General features: G+C 39.4%; 1 protein-coding gene and 1 long non-coding RNA gene across 8 annotated transcripts in view; one reads left to right on the top strand and one right to left on the bottom strand.

The window, feature by feature from the left end:
* Window positions 1–24,731, bottom strand: part of GABRA2 (gamma-aminobutyric acid type A receptor subunit alpha2) — a 121,618-nt gene that overhangs the window by 76,263 nt on the left and 20,624 nt on the right. For 2 of the 5 annotated variants that reach the window (XR_013545842.1, XM_078394706.1), the window contains exons 1-2: window positions 6,705–11,456; window positions 1,812–6,670 (exon numbers count right to left, since the gene is read on the bottom strand). The exons of 2 other annotated variants lie outside the window; for them this stretch is intronic. Coding sequence is in view for 1 of the 3 variants with exons in the window: in XM_073001214.2 (XP_072857315.1) it covers window positions 11,476–11,520 (45 nt within the window). In the remaining 2 variants the exon portion in view is untranslated. One more of the 5 variants, XM_073001214.2, reaches the window with a different exon arrangement.
* LOC140707510 (uncharacterized) overlaps window positions 1–24,731 on the top strand; it is a 53,480-nt gene extending 28,749 nt beyond the window's left edge. For all 3 annotated transcript variants that reach the window (XR_013545845.1, XR_012087617.2, XR_013545844.1), the window contains exon 2: window positions 1–24,731. This exon is cut by the window's left edge and continues 24,785 nt beyond it. This is a non-coding gene — a long non-coding RNA (uncharacterized LOC140707510).

Raw genomic sequence — 24,731 nt, 5'->3', positions numbered from 1 at the left:
CTAGAAAGGAAGGAACTGATACTTAATTCACAGCTTTGTTTTAATTAGGTTGATTAGATGGAGTGAAGGAAAGAACAAAGTAAAATGGAGGAGACTTGTGAATTTTCTCTTTCTATACCACTGCTTCAAAATGATGCTTGGCAGTCATCTCTTCCTCTTTTGCATCTTCCAAGAAAAATCCAAAGCATGAAGTCTCAGGCTCAGACAACCTTTCGTACAGCTGCAGATCACCCCACTGCTACTCAGATTTTCTGAGTGCCCTACAGAAAAATCCTCAGTATTTTCCACACCAAAGTGTGCTTCATTTCCAGTCCTCATGAAACCAATTGGTAAATAGAGAACATAGATAAGGTATACAGAATATGTTTTTTTCCTTATTCCTCCAAGATGTTAACTTCCAAGGCATGCAGTCTAAAAACAAAAGATGCAACAAGCGAACATGTAACCCTGCACTGTGAGAATAGGAAGCACATATGGGAGGAAGTTCTTGGAGCACAGGACCAACTCTCCTCCACAGAGATTTAGAGATGACACTAGCACATTTTGTTTTGGCCAGAAAAATGAGTCGAAGAAGTCTGGTAGCATTAAAACTGATGTGCAGCTGGCAGCAACTGATGCTGTGTTGGTGACTTCAGCACACTAACAGTAGAACACATCTCCGAAACTTGCAATGGTACTGTAGCATTCACTTCTACCTACAATTCCCACAGTAGCCTCCAACCACACAGCCTTAATTTGACTAATTCTGCCATTTAAATTTTTTTATATAATTGTATTTTACTGAACTTTGATTAGACTGCTTTTGTCCTTTATTATTTTCTTTTTTGGTTTTGTCAAATTGCTGTTTTAATTTTGCTGTTGTGTGTTTTGCTTTAAACTACCCAGAGCGGCCCTTGGCCAGATGGGCAATACAGAAATGAAATGAAATGAAATAGATAAGTGATGGAGAGTCATTAAATTGTGAGCCAGCAGGATCTAATGACAGGAACTTTATTGTTTGTGCAAGAGCCTTAATCCTATGGTCCATTACCCACAACGTTGCCTTCTGTGAAGAGCACACAATTACAACTAAAGAAAATGGAAAATTAAAACAGAGGCCATCTAGGACACTTGAATGGGGACATACTCATGATACTTAACAGAGAAAACAGGTTCTATTATTAAGATGAATATTATTTATTTAAAAATAACTCCTGAAACAGCCTGCTTAACGGTGGGGCAATTAAACTGTATGAGTTCATATATGTTGTTTCAGCACTCAGTGACTGCCATCAGATGATGGCATGCAGCTAAGGAGGCCAATTCAGTTGCCATTTTTTTTCTGTTTCAGTGATGGATCATACAATTACAAACACATTTTTTTTGAAGGACAGTCCTCTGATTTGCTCAGATATTCCTCTGTCCAGTAAAAGTGAGGCTCAGAGAAGTGGTTTTGTTTCTACAAAAAGCCTTTCTCTACTTCTTGATTTATAGATAGTTAAAATTAGAAAACCCCAAAATGTCTACAATCTTTTTGATTATTAAATATACATAATATGTGTGAAAACAGTGTTATTTGGTAAATGAAATTTTCATTCATCATGTTTTTTTCTTTAAAATAAATTTTTTAAAAAACCAAATCATTATGCATACATGCAAAATTCTCTCATAATAAAATTTCAATGAAATATCTTTTATAACATCTCAAGCACATAGTACATGTGAATGAAAGGAGTTAATAATGTGTAACAGGACATCATATGATGTACGTGCATGCACATACACCACTGTTACTGGCACAGTCTCTCAGAATGTGCCCAGAACTCTCATACCTAAGACAATTCTGTTGAACACCAACACCTGTCAACTTAACTGGAAGGCTGACAGACTTGAAATTCCTCACATTCATTTCAGTCCTGATGAGTACCAGAGAGTGGGGAGGAATAATAAATAAGCAGAAATATGCAGAAACTTTGTTAAAACACATTTAAAAGAGTCAGGAAAGGAAAAAGCAAAAGAACAAGACAGAGCAAAATCAAAATGTACAGACTGCAGAAGGCAGCATGCAAGCTCATCAAATCCATACTAATATCCAACAATATCAATTTCAAATCAGCTTGAAAGTTTAGGGACTGAAGAAAATGGAAAACAAGGAAAAGCAAATAAGAAATATTTATTTGGCAATAGTGAATAGAAACACTTTTGGGGAAGGGCATCACTAAATGTGTACATTTAACCAAATACTTAGAATACTAAAAGAACCACAATGAGTAAAAAAAAACTATTTCAGAGAGAATTCACCTATTTATAGGAAACACCGGAATGCAGCATGGTTAAAATCCTGTTAAAATTACCTATTCTAAAGAGGCAATAAATTTCTTTAAAACCTGATACATAAAAAGACAGAGATAGACACATTTAAAATTGTGTATCTGCATTATAAACAGCAAGGAAAGGGATCAAAAGGAGAAGCACTGGTAAAAAATATCTCTTTTTGTTCCAAATCTCTCCTTAATTCAAAAGTGTGTGTTTTGAAAAAATCATAAAGGCAATATATGAAATTTTGAGAAGGTATTTCTGAATTTAAACTACTACAGTATATCAAAACACTGAAAGGCTTTTTGTGTTCAAGAGTTTTTGTTTTTTCTCTTTCCAAATTACACCCTAGTCAGATAGCCTTTCCGCAGTACTGTTTCATTGCTTTAACAATCTGTTATGCAATCTGGACACAGCTGGATTGAACTCTTGAAAACTTATTTCCGCAGAAGTGCAGTTCTGTCCCACTTTTGCCTTTGAGCTTTCCCTCTCTCTATAGAAATCTCCTTGAAAGACTAGCATATAATAAATTCTTCCCACCCACCCCCAAAAAACCAACGACCCCAGTTTCTGAATATGGAATATTTATTGTGCTTCTATATCCATGATTCAAACACCAGAAAATGGCCCAGTATTGTTGCACAATATCATGCCCATGTTGCAATAGGAAAAAGGATGCTTTATACAGCAAAGGGCAACCTGAATGTTGACAACTCCAATGGCAGCAGTCAGTTTGGTTTACAGGATGCACTTTTGCACTCACTACCATTCACAAAGTGACACCAAGCAAGGGTAAATCCTATAAACTGACTTCTAATTTAATCAGTTAACCGCTTCTCACCTAAATGGAAAGAAATTGGCATGGCTGTTTTTCAACAATTATGAATAGTAGTCATTTTTTGTTTGATCTGCCCCCGTAGAATGATGATCTGCTCTGCTGCACAATAATATCACTGTATTCTCATATACTGATAATTCCTGAATTTCTGATAAAATCAGTGGGTCACTGCTGATGTATATCTTGAAAACCCCGTTGAATTAATATTTCTAAAAGATAGTTATAACCTAATTGATACTATTTGCCTCTGAAGACTTAGGGAAGTCAGTCTGCATATTCAGAGAGACAACATAATACATCCTTCCATGGAGACTGCCAAAATTACTGAATGCTCATTCGTATAAAAAAATGACATTTAAAAATATTTCTGTATTGTATATAAATTCCCTTTCTTGGATGCACACCTTAATCTAGTGAAGGGGTTTAAGTCAGTGAAGCTGAGAGCAATGCTATGAAGAGGCTGGACTCCATCATGAACCTGGACTCCTAGCAGGGTCACTCAAAGCGGAACGGTTACAGCTGAGACACCAGACTAATAAAATGAATCCACTCTAGTTCCAATGGTAATGTTGATTAGCTCAAGTCTATGATCCAACTATAGATGCTGAGGAAGATGACACTGCAACCTTTTATGCAAGCATCCAGTAGGAAATTGACCACACAGTAAAAAGATCTGCTTATAATTATAGGTAACTGGAACACAAAAGTAGGAAAGAAAACAGAATCAAATGCTGTTGGAAATTTCGTCTAGGGCATTGGTCCCCAACCTTGGGCCTCCAGATGTTCTCGGACTTCAACTCCCAGAAATCTTGGCCAGCTGTGGTGGTGGTGAAGGCTTCTGGGAGTTGTAGTCCAAGAACATCTGGAGGCCCAAGGTTGGGGACCACTGGTCTAGGGAACAGAAACAAAGCAGCAGAATAGCTCTTAGATTTCTGTGAAGCTAACAATCTGTTTATTGTAAACATATGCCTGTGACTGGGTTGTTTGTCAAATTCTGACAGTTCCTTGGTTTTGGTGGGAAATGACAGGAGAAGAGTTTCTTTGAATAAACTTTTATTAACAACATCAACTGTGTTTTCAATCACAACTTCTATAGGTTCCATAGATTCTTTATCAACCAGCAAGTCTGCCCATAACAAAGGTAAGGTATTCTCATAACTGTCTCTCTTTACCGAAACGACTGACCGAAACAGTCTTGATCTGTTAGCTTTCTCAAACATCCACTCATTACTGCAAAGATTGTCCCACATCAAGGATGACGTGACCACTTTCCCTGGTGGGGTTCCTCATTGGTTTGGACTGGTCCCAGATGAGTTACCCTCTTCCGGGGACCTCAACCTCATGGGTACACCAAGACTGCCCATTCTTATGGTGACAGTCCTTCAATTATTGGTTTCCCTTCCTCGACTTCTTCTCCGTTTCTCTCGCATCACAGTTCTCTGTCCCTATCCCCTTATGTGGGACTTTGAATACATGGGGCTCACTTTCCCCTTCTATCCTTTCCTCCTCTATCACAAACACCTTACTTGTTTCCCCTGAGCCTTCTTCCCCCTCTGATGTAAGGAAAACATCCACCTCCTTTTTTACTCCTTTCACTGGCCTCTCCTCCTCCATTCCCACCTTTAACCCTTTCATCTTTCTTGCGACTTCTCTAATCTCTCTATCTTTCTCCTCCTTTACAGATGCTTGAGCGGTGGTTCACTCTTACTCTTCTCCTCCTTTGTATTTTCCTTCTCACAATGCTTCAAACAAATTAACAGACAACTGTATATGGGAACATCACCAGATGCTCAGTATACAAATCAAATGGGTCATATAAATGGAATCAGGACAAGGAGAAGCTGTATTCTGCCAAAACAAGACCAGGAGTGGATTGTGGTATTGATCATGAACTGTTTATATCAAATATTAGAGTAAAGCTGATAAAGAACAATAAAAGAATTACAGTGTTAAAATATAAATTTAAAAAACTTTCCTGATTAATTTAAAGTCCACATTTTCATTACTAAACTCAATTGACCACAAATCAGAACAACTTTGGAATGAAACCAGATATATCATTAGGGATGAATGCAAAAAGACAATTCCTCTAGTAAAAGAAAAAGAAAAATCTAGATGGAAGATATTCAAAATTGTAAGAACATTTAAATTTGAAAAGAACAGATGAGAAGCAAAATTAAAAGGTGATAGAAATAGGATTAGAACCTTGAATTTGATTTTTCAGTGACTGTCAAATACAAAGAGAAATATTACAATTTCCAGTGCAAAGAAACAGAAGAGAACAGTTTTTTTAAAAAAAAGGAGAACAAGAGATTTCTTCTACATGGTCTAAGAAATCAAAGGCAAATTTAATCCTACATTAGAAATGCTAAAGGACCAACAGAAAAGCACACTATCTGGTCATGATTAAATAAAGAGAATGTGGAAACAATATTCCAAAAACTACCTCAGAAGAGAAAAAGGATGACAGACTCTTTTGAAGAGGAATCCTATGATGAAGAACTGGCAATTCTAGGACTTCCGGCTTGACGTCGCGACGAGACAGTAGCAGGAGGACAGAGCTCTGTCCCCTGGGCTGAATCCTGACCTTGTTCGGGACACCGTAGGGTGTCGGAACCACCCTGGAGGGGTGGTGAACTGGGGGGGAAGCCTGTTGATCACGGGGGGGGGGGGGGTTGGCCACCCCGTTCGATCCAGGAAACTCCCAAATCAGCGAACGGGCAGAAACAAGCAGCTTCGGCTTGCTTGCAAGTCGCTGGCAGCCGGCCAAAGAAGCAAGAACCAGCCTTTTGACATTGCTGTTTACCATTGGGTGAGACTTTTATAACTAATTGCTTATACCCCTGAAAAATTCCTATACAGTATATGGATAAAGAAATGCTGTCCCTCAGAAACTAAAAAGCGGCAGAAGATCTGGTGAGAGGGATAGCTGATGGAAAGGAAATAACTTTAAAATATACTTTGAGAATATTACAGTTTGATGCTGTGAAGCTTGAGAAATTTTCCTGCAACCTATATTTGATAATCTGAATTTTATTTTGACTATTTGGAATCTCTTGGCGTGGAGCCCAGGAGCTGTGACCTTGACTACTTGGCTGTTATTCCCTTTTGACTTCCTCTGAGCTTGGCTGGGAAATTAACCCTAAAGTGGACTTTTAAGGCCATCAGCCGTGGATACAATATTGCAATGGCACAACAAGGAGAATTCTGGAACAGAATAAAACTTGCACTTGAAAGAATATTGGACACCGTGAAATCTCACTATGAAGAAGAAAAATTAGCTAATCAACATCAGATGGATTGTGGTCTGCAGGCAGCAGGGAGCGGCAAGGAAGGAGATGGGAATATCTCAGATGAGGCATCCCAATTAAAACAGCAGCTTGAGGAAACTGTTCCAAGAGAGGCACCGGTCTTGGATCAGGGAGGAGTGCCAGGGAGGGACAAGGGGGAAAAGACAGCAAAATTAACCAGAAGATGCCTGGAGGACTCACTGAGGATGGACTGGGTGCATAGAGAGTTGGTGGGCATAGATCAGACCTATAAAATGGCTTCAGAGGACATGAGGGATGACAGAAAACTTGAAAACACAGTAATATTAAATGAGAAAGAAATTAGAGAGGGAATTACCTAGAAAGATGAAAAAAGGGAAAACAAGGAAGGGCCCCTTAATATTGAAAACAGGTTTATATTCACCATTTGGATTTGTAAAAGGGTATATTCTGTATATTAAAAAGGAGAATTAAATTGAAATAAGGGAGGCCTAATTAGAGTAAAGATGTAATATGGTGATTTTTTATTTTAGGTAAACTAAATTAGATATAAAGCTGCGTTACGGATCTGGAACCACCTTTAATAAAAATGTTACTAGAAGACTGTTAATAGAAGAATTATTAGAAGAATTTTATATAATATGAGAGTAATATTATGATAGTGGTCATATTGTGTACTAAAATCTGTATGTGAATGGTTTGAATGCTTGAAAGATGTTTGGAATTGGGGGGGACAACCAGGAAAACAGTGAGATGTAAAAAACAAATAATTGTAAGCAAAATATGTAACACGATGTCTGATAAGCACAAAACAATGTAGACAGACCGGAAAACTAATAAAATGTTTAAAACAAGGACTGTTATCTGTAAAACAATAAAATAATAGGCAAAGCAAAAAAAAAAACTGGCAATTCTAGAAAGTGAAGTGAAAGCTGCTCTGAAAGCTCTGGGAAGAAATAAATCACCAGAAGTAGATGGAATACCGGCAGTATTGGTATATTCTTGTCAAAATCCTAACAAGAATATGCCAACAAATATGGAATACAAAACAGACTGGTAGTTCCCAATATACATTCCAGTTCCCAAGAAAGAGGATGCCATGGAGTACAATAACTACAGGACCATTCCTTATATTTCCCATGCAGCCAAAGTGATGCTCAAGGTGCTGCAACAAAGGCTTTACTCTTATATGGAGTGAGAAATGCCTGATATTCAAGCTAGATTTCAAAAAAGGAAGAGGCACTCTGGAAATATCCACTGGCTACTGGAGCACACACAAGAATTTCAGATAAAGATCAGTCTATGCTTTATAGGTAAAGGTTCCCTTGACATTTAGTCCAGTCACGTCTGACTCTAGGGCACAGTGCTCATCCCCGTCTCCAAGCCATAGAGCCAGCATTTGTCCATAGACAGTTTCCATGGTCACATGGCCAGCGTGACTAGACATGGACCACCATTACCTTCCTATCATGGTGGTACCTATTTATCTACTCACATTTTACATGCTTTCGAACGGCTAGGTTACCAGGCTATGCTTTATAGACTACAGCAAAACCTTTGTGTAGATCATGAGAACTTATGGGTTGCTCTGAAAGAAGTGGCTGTGTCTCAGTATTTGATTGTCTCGATATGTAACTTGTATTGTGGACAAGAGGATAGCTTTAAAGCAAAATATGGAAATACAAAAGGGTTTTCTGTAGGTGAAGATATCAGACAAGGGTTCATTTTATCCCCTTATCTGTTCAGTCTGTTTGCAGAGCATATCATAGGGAAATCCAGACTACATTCAGGTGAAGGAGGAGTGAAAATTGGTGGAAGAAACATCAGTAATTTAAGATATGCAGATGACCCTATCTTACTGTCAGAAAGCAGCAACGACTTGAAATAAGTTTGGTGAAAGTGAAGGAAATACCAAATTAGGGCTGCAGTTGAACCTTAGGAAGACCAAAATCTTGACTACAGATGAACTGATTCTGTCAATGAAGAAATTAAAGTTGTTAAAGATTTTGTATACCTTGGTTTAATCATCAACCCAAATGGAGAACACAGCCAAGAAATCAGAAGACTGAGATTCAGAAAGACAGGAATGAAAGAATTAGAAAAGATCATCAAGTGTATGGTTGTGTCACAGGAGACCAAGACCAAGATCACCCATGCTTTATATACCTGATCACTATATATGGTTGTAAAATCTGTACAAAGAGTAAAGAAAGCGGAGAGGAAAAAAATCTGATGCGTTTGAAATGTGGTGCTGGAGAGGAGATTTAGATTGTTAGAAAGACAAATATGTGGGTCCTAGACAGAGATGGTCATGAACCACAGTTCAGCACTGTGGCAGAACCTCCACATCACTCCTGTCCATCATGGGAAACTCAAGGGCAGGAGCCTATGAGAGGACAGGAGGGGCAGAACCAAGAGGACAGTTGAAGAGTTAGTTAGACAGTTAGCAAGACAGTTAGGGAAGAGAGTTGGAGAAAAGAGGTTGCAAATAGGGAATTGAAGAGAGAGTTATGAGATTGTATTGAAAAAGTTAAGAAAGAATGTTAGAGAGAATAGGAAAGAGTTTAAAAGTACAGTATAGAGAATCTATATCTATATCTATATCTATATCTATATCTATATCTATATCTATATCTATATCTATCTATCTATCTATCTATCTATCTATCTATCTATCTATCTATCTATCTATCTATCTATCTATCTATAAATCTATCTATAATCAAAGAAATATTATAACAGTGAATAAAAACAAACAAACCCAATGTGAAAGCAAATGATATTTAATGAATAAGTCTAAACATCTGTGATTTAATCCTGTGAGTTGCATGACATTTATAAAATCAATAAATCTGTTGAATTGGCAGCATGTCTCTAAGATCTGTTTGGTATTAAGGGAATAATACCTGGGGCAGCGTGAAATGAAGATACACATCCAGAGGGTGGACTTGTGTTTAAGGCAAAATAAACAAAGGACACGGGGTGTATGTCACAAGCACTTCAGTGCAGTTCAGTGGAGTGGCCCCACAGGTGTTGCACAGGTGCTCTGTATTCCCCATCCCACCTCTTCCTACAGGTGCCCACTCAGAGGCAGTGCTCGGGGCTTCCCTATCCCACCTCTGAGTGGGCACCTACAAGAGGAGGCAGGGTGTAGAATCTGAAGCTCCCACACAATACCTGTGGACCAGATCCACCGAACCACACTGTATGTCCCAGAGCCAGACTATATAGCCTTGGGAAAGCTGCACAATCCCAGGGAACCCCAGAAGAAGGGAATGATAAAGCATTTCTGAGTACTCTCTACCTGGAAAGGGTCACCATAAGTTGGAATCAAACAGCAAGCATGTAATAATTATTAAGCCTATTCAAATTTCTCAACATATATGAAAAACTATCAAATTCTTATCTCTCTACCCATATTATTCTATTGCACTACTCACTGCATACACGCTCACTTCTATCTTAACTCTCACCTAAAACTTTATCTAACTACATGTTCTAAACATAACATGTTCTTATATCCACTTTCCCCTCCTCTTTGTGCTGGAGAAAACAAGCAATAAAGAAAAGTTTTATGGAGGTGTCTCCCAGCCACATGCTGTCATCTGTCACTCATCTAGCACAAACCAGTCACTCAATCTATTCATTCCATCATGCAAACGGCTACTGTAAGTCACCTATACATGTCATCAAAAACAACAGCAGTTCCAACTCTCAACATGCTATTTTCCAAAAGCTTGAAGACTTTTATCCAAGAAAACTACCTAGAATGATTATTTTTGAGTGAAAAGTCATAGTTTCCTAAACCTTTTATCCTACTCAAAGAGGAACAGCTTTTGATAGAAGATTTCTAATTCTGGAATATGTCTCTCAGGACAAAGCTTTGAGCAGCAACTTAGAACCTGTAGAGGTTATTTATGAACAACACATTGTACGTGTATGCAAAGCTTGCCTTTTTAACAGATAGACTTGGCCAACATTTGCTTTCTGAGGGGGTGAGGAGATGTTGGTCTGCTTTACACACTGAGTTCAAGCTGTTATGTTCCATTGGCTGCTCACTTTATTATTATAGTGTTACCCACAGTATAGCTATGGCTGCTGATACAAAATAGGGATTTGCTAGTGCTTTCCCATAGGGGGGAAAAATCTTCCTTCCTCAGAGAAGACCAGGATTGGGTGGAGCATTTTTTTTATCCCAGAATGTTTTTTTTCCTGCTCTAGAATAGGGAAAAAAACTTCCAGCAGCACACTAACATACAATGGGGGCACAATTATTAGTAACACAACATAACAGGATTTGCTTTGTTTCCTGGGTGAGAAAGGCTGGGAGCTGCCGCCATTTCACTTGAGGCAGAGCACAGAATAACAGCCATTGAAGGTGACTATGAGGCATACAAGAATCTTGAAATGCAAAAGAAAAGAGAAGTGGAGGTCTTGGGAGGAAGAAATGCTTCACCAGAACGAAAAACAGCCCAGCAGAACAAAACAAAACAAAAGCAAACAAGCAGGGAGATATCAGCTGGGAGACCAAAAAGGAAATGTGGTTGTGAGACCAACAGGTTGCAGAAAAAAGGACCCAAACATACACTGAAGAATCAGGGAGAGCCATGCAGAAAGCAATGGAGAAAACAGCTGCTGAAGAATCAGGGTTCTCCTCAAGAGCTGGAAGCCCTGCAGTTCAGTCCAAATTATTGTAGCTGTTTTGGGGTAGATTTATAGTGAACACCAGGCCAGGAAGCCTTCACTTTCCTTCTTTCCACAGCTGGAGCAACCCAGAATCTACTGTTATGCAGTCCAACTGCTTGGTCAACCTGGCTTGTTCTTGAAAGCAACAGTGTACAGTATTTATGTACATGTGCACAAATATGTGTGTTCCCTAGAGAGAATGGAGATGTTAGTTTATTGGATAACAATTTCCAGAATCCCCCAGCTAGTATGGTTACACACAGAGATACATATACAGAAAGAGAGAATTAAAAAAATGCCTGCTGCATGCTTTCTGCACTTGACAGCATGGTCATAACACTGATACATACAGATAAAGAAAAAGAATGAGAAAATGGGAGTTTTTACCATATGTGTCCTGTTTTCTTTTCTTTGGCTGAATGACAGCTTCCTCTATTTATTTGCGTTTTCCTCACATGAGGAGTGGGAAGTGTTTGCATGAAAGAGAGGGAGGAAGGGGATAGGTGAGGTTAATGTCTCCTTTCAGACTCACTTTGTCTTCTAGGCTGCAGTCCAGGCTGCAGTCCATGTTGACAATCAGAGGAAGCATGCAATATTCACTGATACTCTTGAATATACATGTATAAGACTGCACATTAAGTGCCTTACATCAAAATTAAGTAAGTTTATGTCACAGTACAAAGGCTTCTGCATGTGTTCAGAGACAACAGTTCCTCACAGTCTTTTTTAAAGAAAAAGGCCGCATCCTTTCTCAAGGGACAGTTACCCAGATACCTAGCCATCTTTTGCAAGCAGTTATTCAGTGCAGCCACTGGATGTTCCCATCAAACATGCTTACAAAGACAGACAGCAGAAATGAAAGAATGACCTCCCCCCAAAGTTCTTAAAACCTATGCAGAGCACAGTCTTTCAATAAACAGCACTTTTAATTTGAAATGTATCTGTAGCCACTAGAACTGTATTAGCAAAAAAAGGTCAATTCATCCAATTATCAGAAGTCATGTGACTCTGTTTTGGGCCTGCTAAGTATCTGAATACTTTTGAAAGGCAGCCTCATATATAGCTAATTACAATGAGCTATCTAATACAGTGGTCGGAGAACAGGGGTAAATTACCTCAAATGGGGTAAAAGTGAAAATCCTGGGGGTAATGAGCAGAGCACTACCCCCCTCTCCCTTCCATGCCCACCCTCTGCAGCCACCGCTCAAATTGTAAGCCACCTCTCCCTGTTACTTCCTTGGTTGCAGCAGGGCACTTGTAAATCCTCCGTTCTTTCAGAGATGGGAGATAAGCCTGCTTGATCGGTTACAGCTGTGGAATTGCCCCGGGCAATCAATCAGGGGCTTGTGAATGACTGCTTCTGCCAGAGATGACTGCAAGCAAGCAGGAGGCAGGAAAGGACCAAGTTAATGAGGGAAGGAAGGTGCTGAGGGCTTCATCAAGCTTATTTAAATGTATGGAGAAAATGGAGGAAGGTGGGTGGATGTGTGTGTGTGTGTGTGTGTGAGAGAGAGAGAGAGAGACTGACTCAAAACTATGAAAAAAGGAACAGGCAAGGCTTGTATTAAGGCGGGGGAAAGGGTGGCTTCATCAAATACTGTATCATTTCCTTCATTTCAAATCAAGGGGGTAATGTCAGCTTACATAATTTGGGGGGGGGGGGTAAAAGGTAAAAAAGTTCCCTGACCCCTGATCTAATAGGAATATAAGGAAGGTCAGTTGTAACATCTTCAGAAACTGAAGATCAATAGATATTAGGGAGGAAAATTATAAACCAATTCTACATAAGAGAACAATAATCCGCAATCCATAGTTTTGAAGAAAACAGTCATCCACACCCCTCTGCATTTAACATTTTAAAATCTGTGTTAAAACCTCACAGTCACCTAATAGGCAAGACATTATCTTTTGACTTCTTCCCTCTGAGCAATCAGGAGAAACAATTTCATGGATAGCCTACTGAATCTTTTAAAAAGAATAGAATTTCTTATGTTATAACATAATCTTCAAAAGTTTCATTTGCTGGAGAAGTCTTATCAAAGAATACCTAAACGGTCATAGAAATAGCAGTCGCTATTCAGGTGCTAATTCAGTTACTGGTTTCCTATTTATTTATTTATTTATTTATTTATTTGTTTGTTTGTTTGTTTGTTTGTTTGTTTGCTTGCTTGCTTGCTTGCTTGCTTGCTTGCTTGCTTGTTTGTTGTGGGTTTTTCGGGCTCTTTGGCCGTGTTCTGAAAGTTGTTCTTCAGAACGTGCTGTCCTCTGAAGATGCTGGCCACAGAGACTGGAGAAATGTTAGGAAGAACAACCTTCAGAACATGGCCAGAGAGCCTGAAAAACCCACAACAACCATTAGATCCTGGCCGTGAAAGCCTTCGTGAATATTTATTTATTTATTTATTTATTTATTTATTTATTTATTTATTTATTCATTCATTCATTCATTCATTCATTCATTCATTCATTCATTCATTCATTCATTGGATTTCTATCCCACCCATCTAGACTAAAGGTCTACTCTGGATGGTTCATTTAAATTTCAATATTATTTCTGACACAGTCACATGGGGAAATTGTCAAAATCAGTTCTCCTTAGAGGTATAATCAACAGAACTTTAGCTAAAAAGTCAATTTCATTTCAATGAAATTAAATTAAATGCTCTAGAGAGGTATAACACTAGGTTTAGCAAAAAGAATTTCACAAAAGTTATTTTAAAAAAATGTTGTTCAACGTATGATCTCAGGGCAGTTTCCATGTTGACCCATTTCTTTGCCCCCATTACAAACAAGCTCTGTATTCAACTCAGCTCACTGTGTACTCTCCATATCTGAGAATTCTGTAAATATGGCATTGAGGAGATCAAGTATAAAGCGGGATAATATATAAACTCCCTTTCAAATTGAATATTAATTAATGTTCTACCCTGCTTTTCTCACTCCAGATGGACTCAAGGCAGCTTACAAATGATTTAAAAACACAAATATTAAAACTGCATTTTTTTAAAAATTACATACCGCTAATTAAAAAAAGCATTTAAGGCATTTGTGAATGTGGATAAATACTCCAAAAAATGAAAATGAAACCCCACACATTTTGAACATTCAGCTAGTACAACGATTCCCAGCATGGAGGCAATCATGTCATGTCCACCTACTGAAGAATAGGAGATTCTTGAGGAACAATAAAAGTGGCGATGGGCCTACTTCAGTACTAGTATAGCTGAAAACACAGGGAGTCAAACTGAGACTTAAGTGGTAAAGACTAGAAGACCTGCATGCATGGACAAATCTGTTATGCACCAATTTCTCAAACAGTTAAAAAAACTGTTTTTTCTATCCAAAATATAAAGAAATATGCCTTCTTGGGGTAAATTCTTATCAAAGATGGACTCAAACAAAAATTTTCACTAGCCTTAGTCTCAGTGAAAGAAGCTTACACTTGCTTTATCGTAACCACTCATATGTAGGATTTCCTGTCACTAGAGGTCAGCATGAGCACAACATTAGATCAGTTTATGCAGCATTTCTAGCACTAATGCCATCCTTAGAAAGCCTTGCAGTCTGTCCAGAAGATGTGGATAACTCCACATTCAAAAACAAACAAACAAAAGTTCTCAGCCTCAGTGATAAGTTTATAGATTCTCTAGACCTTTACTTTAATCAGAATAGAATCAAAGGATAATATCGCTGTGGAAAAATTATAGTTTATAGGGGCAAAGTTATGTAACAGCATACCTCTGTTAGAGTTGTTAGAACACTATCAATACTATAAAAATAGTACATACAGCATTTTAGCAAATGCAGGCACAAAGTGCAGGCACAAAGTGCTTGCAGTGGTCTTACTAAAATAACTTTCTAATCCGGTTTGCTGCTAGCAACATTAAATTTAAAGTGGTTGAAATAACTGGCAGACATGGAACACTGATGTTTATTCACAAGTTTTTCTTTCAAGATTATTTCTTAAAAATATACCACTAATCTCTCTCCCACTGTTTTTCTGAATTTGGAATAAAAATATGAAAGACAAGGAGAGGGGAGAGGGAACGTGGAGTTCAGAATGAGGGATAAACAAAGGACTATAAGGGAGATGGAAGAGTAACAACGGACAAATATAAGGAGTTGAATTTACACACAATTAGACTTTGCTTTGGCAGATAAGACTATGGGGAAACATACAGTCATTCGAAAAGAAAGTACTGTATACTCTCTTAGAATTCTAAGGTTTTATGTATGAGGACAATAAAAATCATCTGAATCTTAGCAAGTCTGAAAATTATGTAAACACATAATTTTGTAAAGACATGACTTACTACACTGTTTATTTAAAAAACAAAAACAAGTCAAAACGAAGAAGCCATGTGTGAAAAATTAAGTACACTTTATAAATTCAATAGCTTGTTAGAACCTTTAGCAGCAATAACTTGAAGTAATTGTTTTCTGCAGACTTTACCAGTGTCTCACATTGTCGTGCAGGAATTTTGGCCCACTCTTCTTCTTCCTTCAACATTGCTTTAATTCATTGTGGTTTGCAGACATTTGTTTATGCACAACTCACTTAAGTTCCTGCCACAGCATTCCAATAGGGTTTGACTGGGCCATTGCAACACTTTGATTCTTTTCTTTTTCAGCCATTCTGTTGTAGATTTGCTGGTGGATTTGGGATTATTGTACTCTTGCATGACCCAATTTCAGCCAAGCTTTAGCAGTTGGATAGACTGCCTCACATTGGACTCTAGAATACTTTGGTATACAGAGGAATTCATGGTAGACTCAATACCTGCAAGATGCTCAGGTCCTATGGCTGCAAAACAAGCCCAAATCATCACCCCTCCACCACCACACTTGACTGAGGTGTTTGTGTTGATATTCTGTGTTCGGCTTTCCCCAATGTGGCACTGTGCATTATGGCCAAACATCTCCACTTTGGTCTCATCTGTCCAAAGAAAATTGTTACAGGAGTTTTGTGGTTCGTCCAGATGCAACTTTGCAAGCCTAAGCCATGCTGCCATGTTCTTTTTATAGAGAAGAGGCTTTATCCTGCCTAGCCTTCCAAACAAACCATACCTGTTCAGTCTTTTTCTAATTGTACTGCCATGAACTTTAACATTTAACATACTAACTGAAGTCTGTAAAGTCAGAGATATAACTTGAGGGGGGTTTTTTGCAGGTTATCTGAGCATTGCATGGTCTTGGAGTTAATTTGCTTGGACATCCACTCCAGGATGATTGGCAAATGTCTTTCTTTCTTTCTTTCTTTCTTTCTTTCTTTCTTTCTTTCTTTCTTTCTTTCTTTATTTCATTTATTTATTTATTTATTTATTTATTTATTTATTTATTTATTTATTTATTTATTTATTTATTTATTTATCTATCTATCTTACCTCTCTCCTTAAAAAGTACTCAAGGCAATTTACATCATTAAAAAGACAATATTTAAAAGCTAAAACAGTAAGTATACAAATATTAACAAAGAATTAAACAAATATTATATTAAAAACAGTAAATAAAATCAAAACTAAAACACATTTAAAACAATAGAGCACAACAGTCAATTTTAAAAAGCACTTTGAGACTACCAGTCATTAAGGAAAAGCCTGCCTGAAGAGAAAGGTCTTTGCCTGCTTGCGGAAGGACAACATAGGAGGGCATTCCAAAGTCTGGGAGCAGCAACAGAGAAGGACTTCTTCCATGTACCCATCATGCACACTTCTGAGGGTGGCGGAACCGACAGAAATGCCTACACTGGTTATCTTAAAGCCTGAGCATGTTCATAGCAGGAGATGCAATCTTTTAGATAGCTTGAATTGTGGCCGGAAATGTATTGGTAGCCATGGACCTGCTGTAACATGGGAGTTATATTTTCCTTGTAATCAGACTGTTTTGAATGTTTTCCACTTGTGAATAATTTTCCTCAGTGTAGAATGATGTACTTTCAATTGTTTGGAAATGGCCTTATAACCATTCCCAGATTGATGGGCAGCAACAATTGCTTATTTACAATTACTGCTGATTTGTTTACTCCTTGGCATTTTGTTAATACAGTTGTGCCCCGCTGGACGATTACCCCGTATAACGACAAATCTGCTTAACGTTGAAGTTTTTGCAATCACTTTTGTGATCGCAAAACAATGGTTTAAATTGGTTTTTTTCGTTTCATGATGATCGGTTCCCTACCTCGGCAAACAGCTGATCGTCAGGTTTCAAAATGGCCACTGGCTGAAGAAAATGGCCCCCTGCTGTTTTTAGGATTGATTTTTCACTTAACAGGCACCCGAAAATGGCCGCTGTATGGAGGATCTTCGCTGGACGAGCAGGTATTCAGCCCATTGGAATGCATTGAATGGTTTTCAATGCGTTTCAATAGCTTTTTAAATTTCTTTTGATGACATTTTCGCTCTACAGCAATTTCGCTGGAATTAATGTTGTCAAGCGAGGCACCACTGTACACATCAAAATGTTCTAGACCAGCAAACTGCTAAAACTTCAGCTTTTATAGGGTGGTCACACATGCTGATGATCAATTACTCAAGGGCATCTGGTTAGCAGCACCTGGCTGCTCTTTAGCCTCTTAACTCCTATGGAAGCAATCTGGGTGTACTTAGTTTTTCACACATAGTTTTTCCATGCTGGCTTTCTTTTTGTAAAATGAATCATGACATGGTGTAATATGTTATGTGCTGTTGTTTATCTGAGGTTGTTTTCAGACTTGGTAATGACAAGATGATTTTATGTCCTGATACAGTATATAAAACCATAGAATTCAAACAGGGTGTACTTTCTTTTTCACATGATTGTAATTGGGAATAGATAGATCACAATTTTCACAACAGGTCAACTCCCTATTTTTTACTAAATCACCCTCCTACTTTCACAAACATGTCCTATATGATGTACTTCCTATAAATGTACAAAATGTTTGTATATGTATGTTATAAAATGGGACGCCAAACATATGTGGGCACCTCTAGTTCCTGCCAAGAAGGGCTCTCCTGGGCTCAGGGTGCTGGGACAGACATGGTGGTGGCCACATGGCCTGGTGGAGCAAGGAGAGGCAGCTGCCAGAGACTCCCCTACCAGCTCTGATTGGCCAGTTGGGAGTGAGGTTCTCTTTCTGGCCTGGTATTGGCCGGCAGGGGGAGATTCAGAAAATGCACTGTGGTGCAGTTGGACCAGAAAATGAGAGTTTTCACCCTAGCTTAAAAAACAGAGTGTGCAACCGCCACTGCCACATGCTCACCAGCACCCACACCCATTTCTTCAAGAGAGTATATAACTCAGTTACTCCCTTCCACTTTTTGGGCATAAGGTCTTTCTAATCTTTCTCAAGCAAAAAGGATGTATCACCTCATCAAACAGACATGGATATACTAGACTATCTGTGTCCCACCAGAACACAGCAGCCAAAAGGTTGTGAAACCATTTAGCAGAGGTTGTTGTAGGGCTTTTTTTTTTTTTTTTTTTTTGGTTGTTTGGCCTAAAACCTGCAACAACCATCAGATGCTGGCTGTGAAAGCCTTCAAGAATACGTTTAGCAGAGATCTCACTTTTAGTCGGGTGCAGGTCATCCCTGATCCTCTTGGGATGATCCACAATGGGTAAGCCTGTAGCTGGGTGGAAAAGAGTCCCCCTGTGGGTCCTACATGACAGTCAGTCTTTGTCCGTCAACCGACATAGCCGTTTCAGCCCAGTTTGTTTCAGGTTTCAACAACATCGTCGTGGATGACCTAACCTGTTCCCAGGAAGATACAGTCAGCCTGCACCACAGGCACACATCTATCCAGACCCATTCCCAGAAGAAGCTGAGAGTCTTGGGAGCAGGAAGTCACAAAGGGAGTATACAACTCAGTTGTCCCTTTCACTTTTGGAGCACATTGTAGGGCTCTTAGTCTCCTTCCTCAGCCTCAAAGGATGTGCAGCCTTCCGCCCCATCACAGAAGCAGCAAGCTTAGACCATGTAGTATACCTTTGGTCCTAGGACCCCATGCCCAGGATTCTACGCACCCATCCAGCAGCAATTCCTTTTTTTGGGGGGGGGGTCAGGCACAAGATTCTCTCATCCCTCTAGGACATTCCACATTAGGCAAACAAGGGCTAGGTGGGAGAGCACAACCCTGCCAGTCTCGGACAACAGAAAGTCCATCCTCTTGCTCATTCTTTATATGATGACACCCAGCTCAACCAAAGGTGTTGGTCCTTGTTTAAGACAGTGTTCACAATAGCCTTCAGAGCCCTCGAGCTGGGGAGTTGGGAGTGCAGTCCAGCACTAATGTCCAAAGAGGAATGTGCATGTGCATTGTCTCTGCCATGTTGCTGATCCATAAAGATGGCCCTTGCTATCAGTTTTCTGGAATATTGTGGGCAGCCCTAGCACGGGTAAGCCACTCCAGGATTTCATCACTCACTTCATTTGAATGGAGCCAGACACCATGGTGAATGGATTTTGCATGTCTCAGACTGTATAAAGTAGATAGGCAGATGCTTTAAAAATTACGTCAGCAATATATAAGCCTAATGTTTCTCTCTTCGAGATTCTATCGACAGCTTCTGTAGCCAATGTTTTACTTGTTAGCCACAGCATCATACACTGGGTATACTGCTGGTAGCGCGGGAGGGACAGCATCTTGATTGGCTCAGTGTACATGGCTAGGCGGTTAGGTAAGTTAGGTAAGTGGAGCATGCTGTGGCCCCAATTAATGTCCTTCCCTTATTTTATGAAATGGCTTAAAAGGCCACAGATGTGATTCCTTTTCAGCTTGGAGAGAATGACTTGATGGCAACTAAGAGGCTGGACCTGATATTTTCCATTACAGTTGACTTGGAACTTATTTATGGTTGCTTTTCTACTGCCCATATCATGTGGTTGGACCTCCTTGAGAGGCAAGAATGGCAAGGGGCATGGGACCCCAACATGGTGGATACTGCAAGGCAAAAGGTTACTAGGTTTGTTGGCCAACTGGTGGCATCCTGGGTTGGCTACTGAATTAAACAACTGGACATTTCATTTCAGCGATCACACCTCTTCCAAGCTGATGGGGTCTACCTATCAGACTGGGGAGCAAGAAATATGGTTGAACATTAGTTCAACTATAGCGGATTGGTTGCAGGTGCAGTTCTTTAGTGGAAGCTGAGCAAGGCTCGGCTCTTGTGGTGGTTTGGGGCACTGGAGCTGGACCCAGATGGTTTAAAGGCAAAGGCAGGAGCCTTGTCACCCAGAATGGTAAACGAACCTCTCTGTACAGGGAGACTGAGGCAAGATCATGGTCAGGCCCAGCCCAGAGGCCTGCAAGCCCAAACCCTGCCTTACATGTATGGCATATGCCCAGGTGGTTTCCAGAAGCTACTTCTAGTGGAGTGAACAGTGTTGGGGAATGGATGGCACTCAGGCTTCTCAATGGACCAGATCTAATCCCCCAATGATGGCCAGGGAGTGCTGCTATAACCAATAAAGTCAGGCCTTTCCTCCAAAGAACTGCATGTATTGTTTTCCTTTGTAGTTTGTAGAGTCCTGGGGGAGCCCCGTTCAGTGACAGGCCAGCAACTGAACTGTAGACTAAGCAATTGTTTTGTCATGAATACACACAAAGGGGCATTGCTGCCTGAGAGTTGTGCAAGAAACTAAAACTCCTTGGATAGATCTAATCCACCACCGCACACTTCAGTGTACTCTCTGTTAGTACATCATTACATTTAGAGCTCCATTGCTGAGACCATTTTTAAACAGTAGACCTTAGACGTTTGGACTTTATCTCACATTCTTAGCTTTTTATGCTATCTACTCTGATGTTGTCACCATCTAAAAGTACAACTAAAATTAGATGCTGTGCTTCTCAATTTTTTTTATAGTATTTCTCTCTTGTTAATTTTAATTTGATTTGTGAAACTGAGTTGTTCAACAATAGTACTTGTTGAGCAGCAGAAATCAACAGAAACTTTTCAGATCATAGTCTTTGAGAATTAAGTATGCATATGTGTTCCTATTTTTTTTTACACTGGATTAAAATGTCTTCTCTTAAGGAAGCATGTCTGTTGCAATTAGCATATTATATTGGCATAGACCTCACATTCACAAATCACAATATTTTATTTCTAGAAAAATACACTATTCCCTTAGGTAGCATCCTCATTATTGCAGGAGGTGCATGAAATGCTATTGTGGAATTTTGTGAGTGTCCAGCAGAACATCACTGGCCATTACCATTAAGCATTGCTTTCTGCTCAAACGAATTCCTTTGAGACTATTTTTAGAAATCATTTAGGTGGCAGCCTCACCCCACAAGAGTAGAGCACACTGAATCATGAGACTCACTTTGAAATCAATATGCATGGTAGACACCCTCCTGCTGTCTAAAGAACTAATCTACTCCTAAGAGAATGATGTGTCTAGATTTTTTTAAAGCAAACTCTTTATAAAAAGTATCAAAGTAGCATCTACAGTCTGTTCTTTCAGGGAAGTAGAAAATTGATGTGCTAGGCAACAAGAATATATGTCATGAGAAGCAACTGACCCTTTAGGAAGAGAGAGATTTACTCAGGAAAATGTAAGAACAACTGACTCTAATAAGTACCTATGTAGGCTTCATCCATTGCAATTATCAGGTCATTAGTAAGTAGTCTTCTTCAAAATAATAACGGTTCCTGGCCTTTGCTATGCATCTCAGGTTCAAGGTAGAATGCATTTAAATAGCCTGAAGACAAATGGGAATATTAACACAGGCCTTTATAAATCTGACCAATTAGCTGGAGAAGGGAGACCATCTTTTATTAAAGGCTATATTAAGAATACTAGATCTTCTTCACAGATACCAAGAACAGAAGAATCAGGATTTTGGGGGGATCAATAAAAAAGGTTTTTGTCTGATAAAGATCAGCACTGAATGTGAGAATATACAAATAATATGCGACCAAGCATATATATACAGATTATGTCTAGTGTTAGCCAATAGAGGGTTTAATGCTCGAAGGGTTAACTATCAGATATAAGAAAAATGTCAGTATGAGGTTTGTTTACTGATAAGTTACTGGTAGTTTTCAGTTACGACTTTCTGTTGCTAAGTATCTGCTGTTATTATTACAGACATGGATATTCATATTCATAAAGATGAACATGATAAAGGTCAAAAATGGGAAGGACCTAACAGAAGCAGAAGACATCAAGGAGAGGTGGCAAGAATACACAAGGGAATTATATCAGAAAGATTTGGATATCCCGGACAACCCAGACAATGCAGTTGCTGACCTTGAGCCAGACATCCTGGAGAGTGAAGTCAAGTGGGCCTTAGAAAGCCTGGCTAACAACAAGGCCAGTGGAGGTGATGACATTCCAGGCGAACTATTTAAAATCTTAAAAGATGATGCTGTTAAGGTGCTACATTCAATATGCCAGCAAGTTTGTAAAACTCAACAGTGGCCAGAGGACTGCAAAAAGATGAGTCTACATCCCAATCCCAAAGAAGGGCAGTGCCAAAGAATGCTCCAACTACAATTGCACTCATCTCACACGCCAGCAAGGTTATGCTCAAAATCCTACAAGGCAGGCTTCAGCAGTATGTAGACCGAGAACTCCCAGAAGTACAAGCTGGGTTTTAAAGGGGCAGAGGAACTAGAGACCAAATTGCTAACATGTGCTGGATTATGGAGAAAGACTACGCAAATGCCTTTGACTGTGTGGATGACAACAAACTATGATAAGTTCTTAAAGAAATGGGAGTGCCTGACCACCTTGTCTATCTCCTGAGAAACCTATATGTGGGACAGGAAGCAACAGTTAGAACTGGATATGGAACAACTGATTGGTTCAAAATTGGGAAAGGAGTACGACAAGGCTGTATATTGTCCCCCGGCTTATTTAACTTATATGCAGAATACATCATGCGGAAGGCTGGACTGGAGGAATCCCAAACCAGAATTAAGATTGCTGGAAGAAAGATCAACAACCTCCGATATGCAGATGATACCACTCTGATGACAGAAAGTGATGAGGAATTAAAGAACCTTGTAATGAGGGTGAAAGAGGAGAGTGCAAAAAATGGCCTGAAACTCAACATCAAAAAAACTAAGATCATGGCCATTGATCCCATCACCTCCTGGGAAATTGAAGGGGAAGATATGGAGGCAGTGACAGATTTTACTTTCTTGGGCTCCATGATCACTGCAGATGGAGACAGCTGCCCCAAAATTAAAAGACTCCTGCTTCTTGGGAGGAAAGCGATGACAAACCTCGACAGCATCTTAAAAAGCAGAGACATTACCTTGCCGACAAAGGTCCGAATAGTCAAAGCTATGGTTTTTCCTGTATGGAAGTGAGAGCTGGACCATAAAGTAAGCTGACTGGCAAAGAATTGATGCCTTTGAATTGTGGTGCTGGAGGAGGCTCTTGAGAGTCCCCTGGACTGCAAGGAGAACAAACCTATCCATTCTGAAGGAAATCAACCATGAGTGCTCACTGGAAGGACAGATCCTGAAGCTGAGGCTCCAATACTTTGGCCATCTCATGAGAAGAGAAGACTCCTTAGAAAAGACCTTGATGTTAGGAAAGTGTGAGGGCAAGAGGAGAAGGGGACGACAGAGGATGAGATGGTTGGATAGTGTCATCTAAGCAACCAAGATGAATTTGACACAACTACGGGAGGCAGTGGAAGATAGGGGGGCCTGGCGTGCTTTGGTTCATGAGGTCACGAAGAGTCGGACATGACTAAACGACTAGACGATGAAGATACTTAAGGAGTAGCTTTACCATTCCCGACCCCACTGTCCCCCATGAATTCCATGGTTGAGTGAGGATTTTAACCCAGGTCTTCTGAGTCCTAGTCCATCACACTGGTAAAGACCAGCAGTCAGAAAACTCCTGGGTAAGTGCACAGATGGAGCAAAGCCTCTACACTGTCTACTCCTAATATACTAACAGCTACTACACATTTGGGTATGATCTAGGAAAGAACGTTCTGCACCCCATCCTGTTTTCAATTGTCTACCTCCAACTGCTCACTCAGGAACAGATACACACAATGCCATAAGAACTTCCAAGGAGAGCAAGATGGACATTATCATTTTGTAAAAAGTGATATTTAGAGGTATACCATCTTTGAGTATGAAAGCTGTTTCAGATTTTCATATGTAATTAACCATGGTTGACCAACATGATCATTTTCAAGAAGTTCTTTGAGAGATCTAGCACCCTCAGATTCATTTGTTTTACAAAACTGACTTTAACAGATTTAGGAAAATACAAAACCAGAAATAAGCCTTTCTTCAGATGATTCCAAAGCCAAATATTAAGAATATGTACACACCAGACAGTTCTCGGGTTCCTATCTTAAAAACATTACACTATTTAGTAGCTTAATTCCCATATGCCATGTCTACTCTTTGAAACCAGTTAGAGTACAGGCATAATACATTGCAGACTAACAGCTGAGCCAAAGCAGATTTCACAGCTGCTTCAAGAGTGATGAGTTTTCATTTAGAAAAAAAGTTAATGGCTAACATTTAAATAAATACACATTCAGTATTTATGTTAAAGATTCTCTAAGTGTCCCAATCTCACATTTTCTGCTGTTTGCTTCAAAATGTACCAAAGACAAATTTGATGATGTGTACACTATTAATGAAGAGGAATAAAAAGATTGTAAGGGTAAAAAAAA

Source organism: Pogona vitticeps, chromosome 5, assembly GCF_051106095.1.
Source record: "Pogona vitticeps strain Pit_001003342236 chromosome 5, PviZW2.1, whole genome shotgun sequence".
Lineage (NCBI taxonomy): Eukaryota > Metazoa > Chordata > Lepidosauria > Squamata > Agamidae > Pogona > Pogona vitticeps.
The sequence above is the reverse complement of the archived record's forward strand: the minus strand, read 5'-3'. Positions and strand labels throughout refer to the sequence as shown.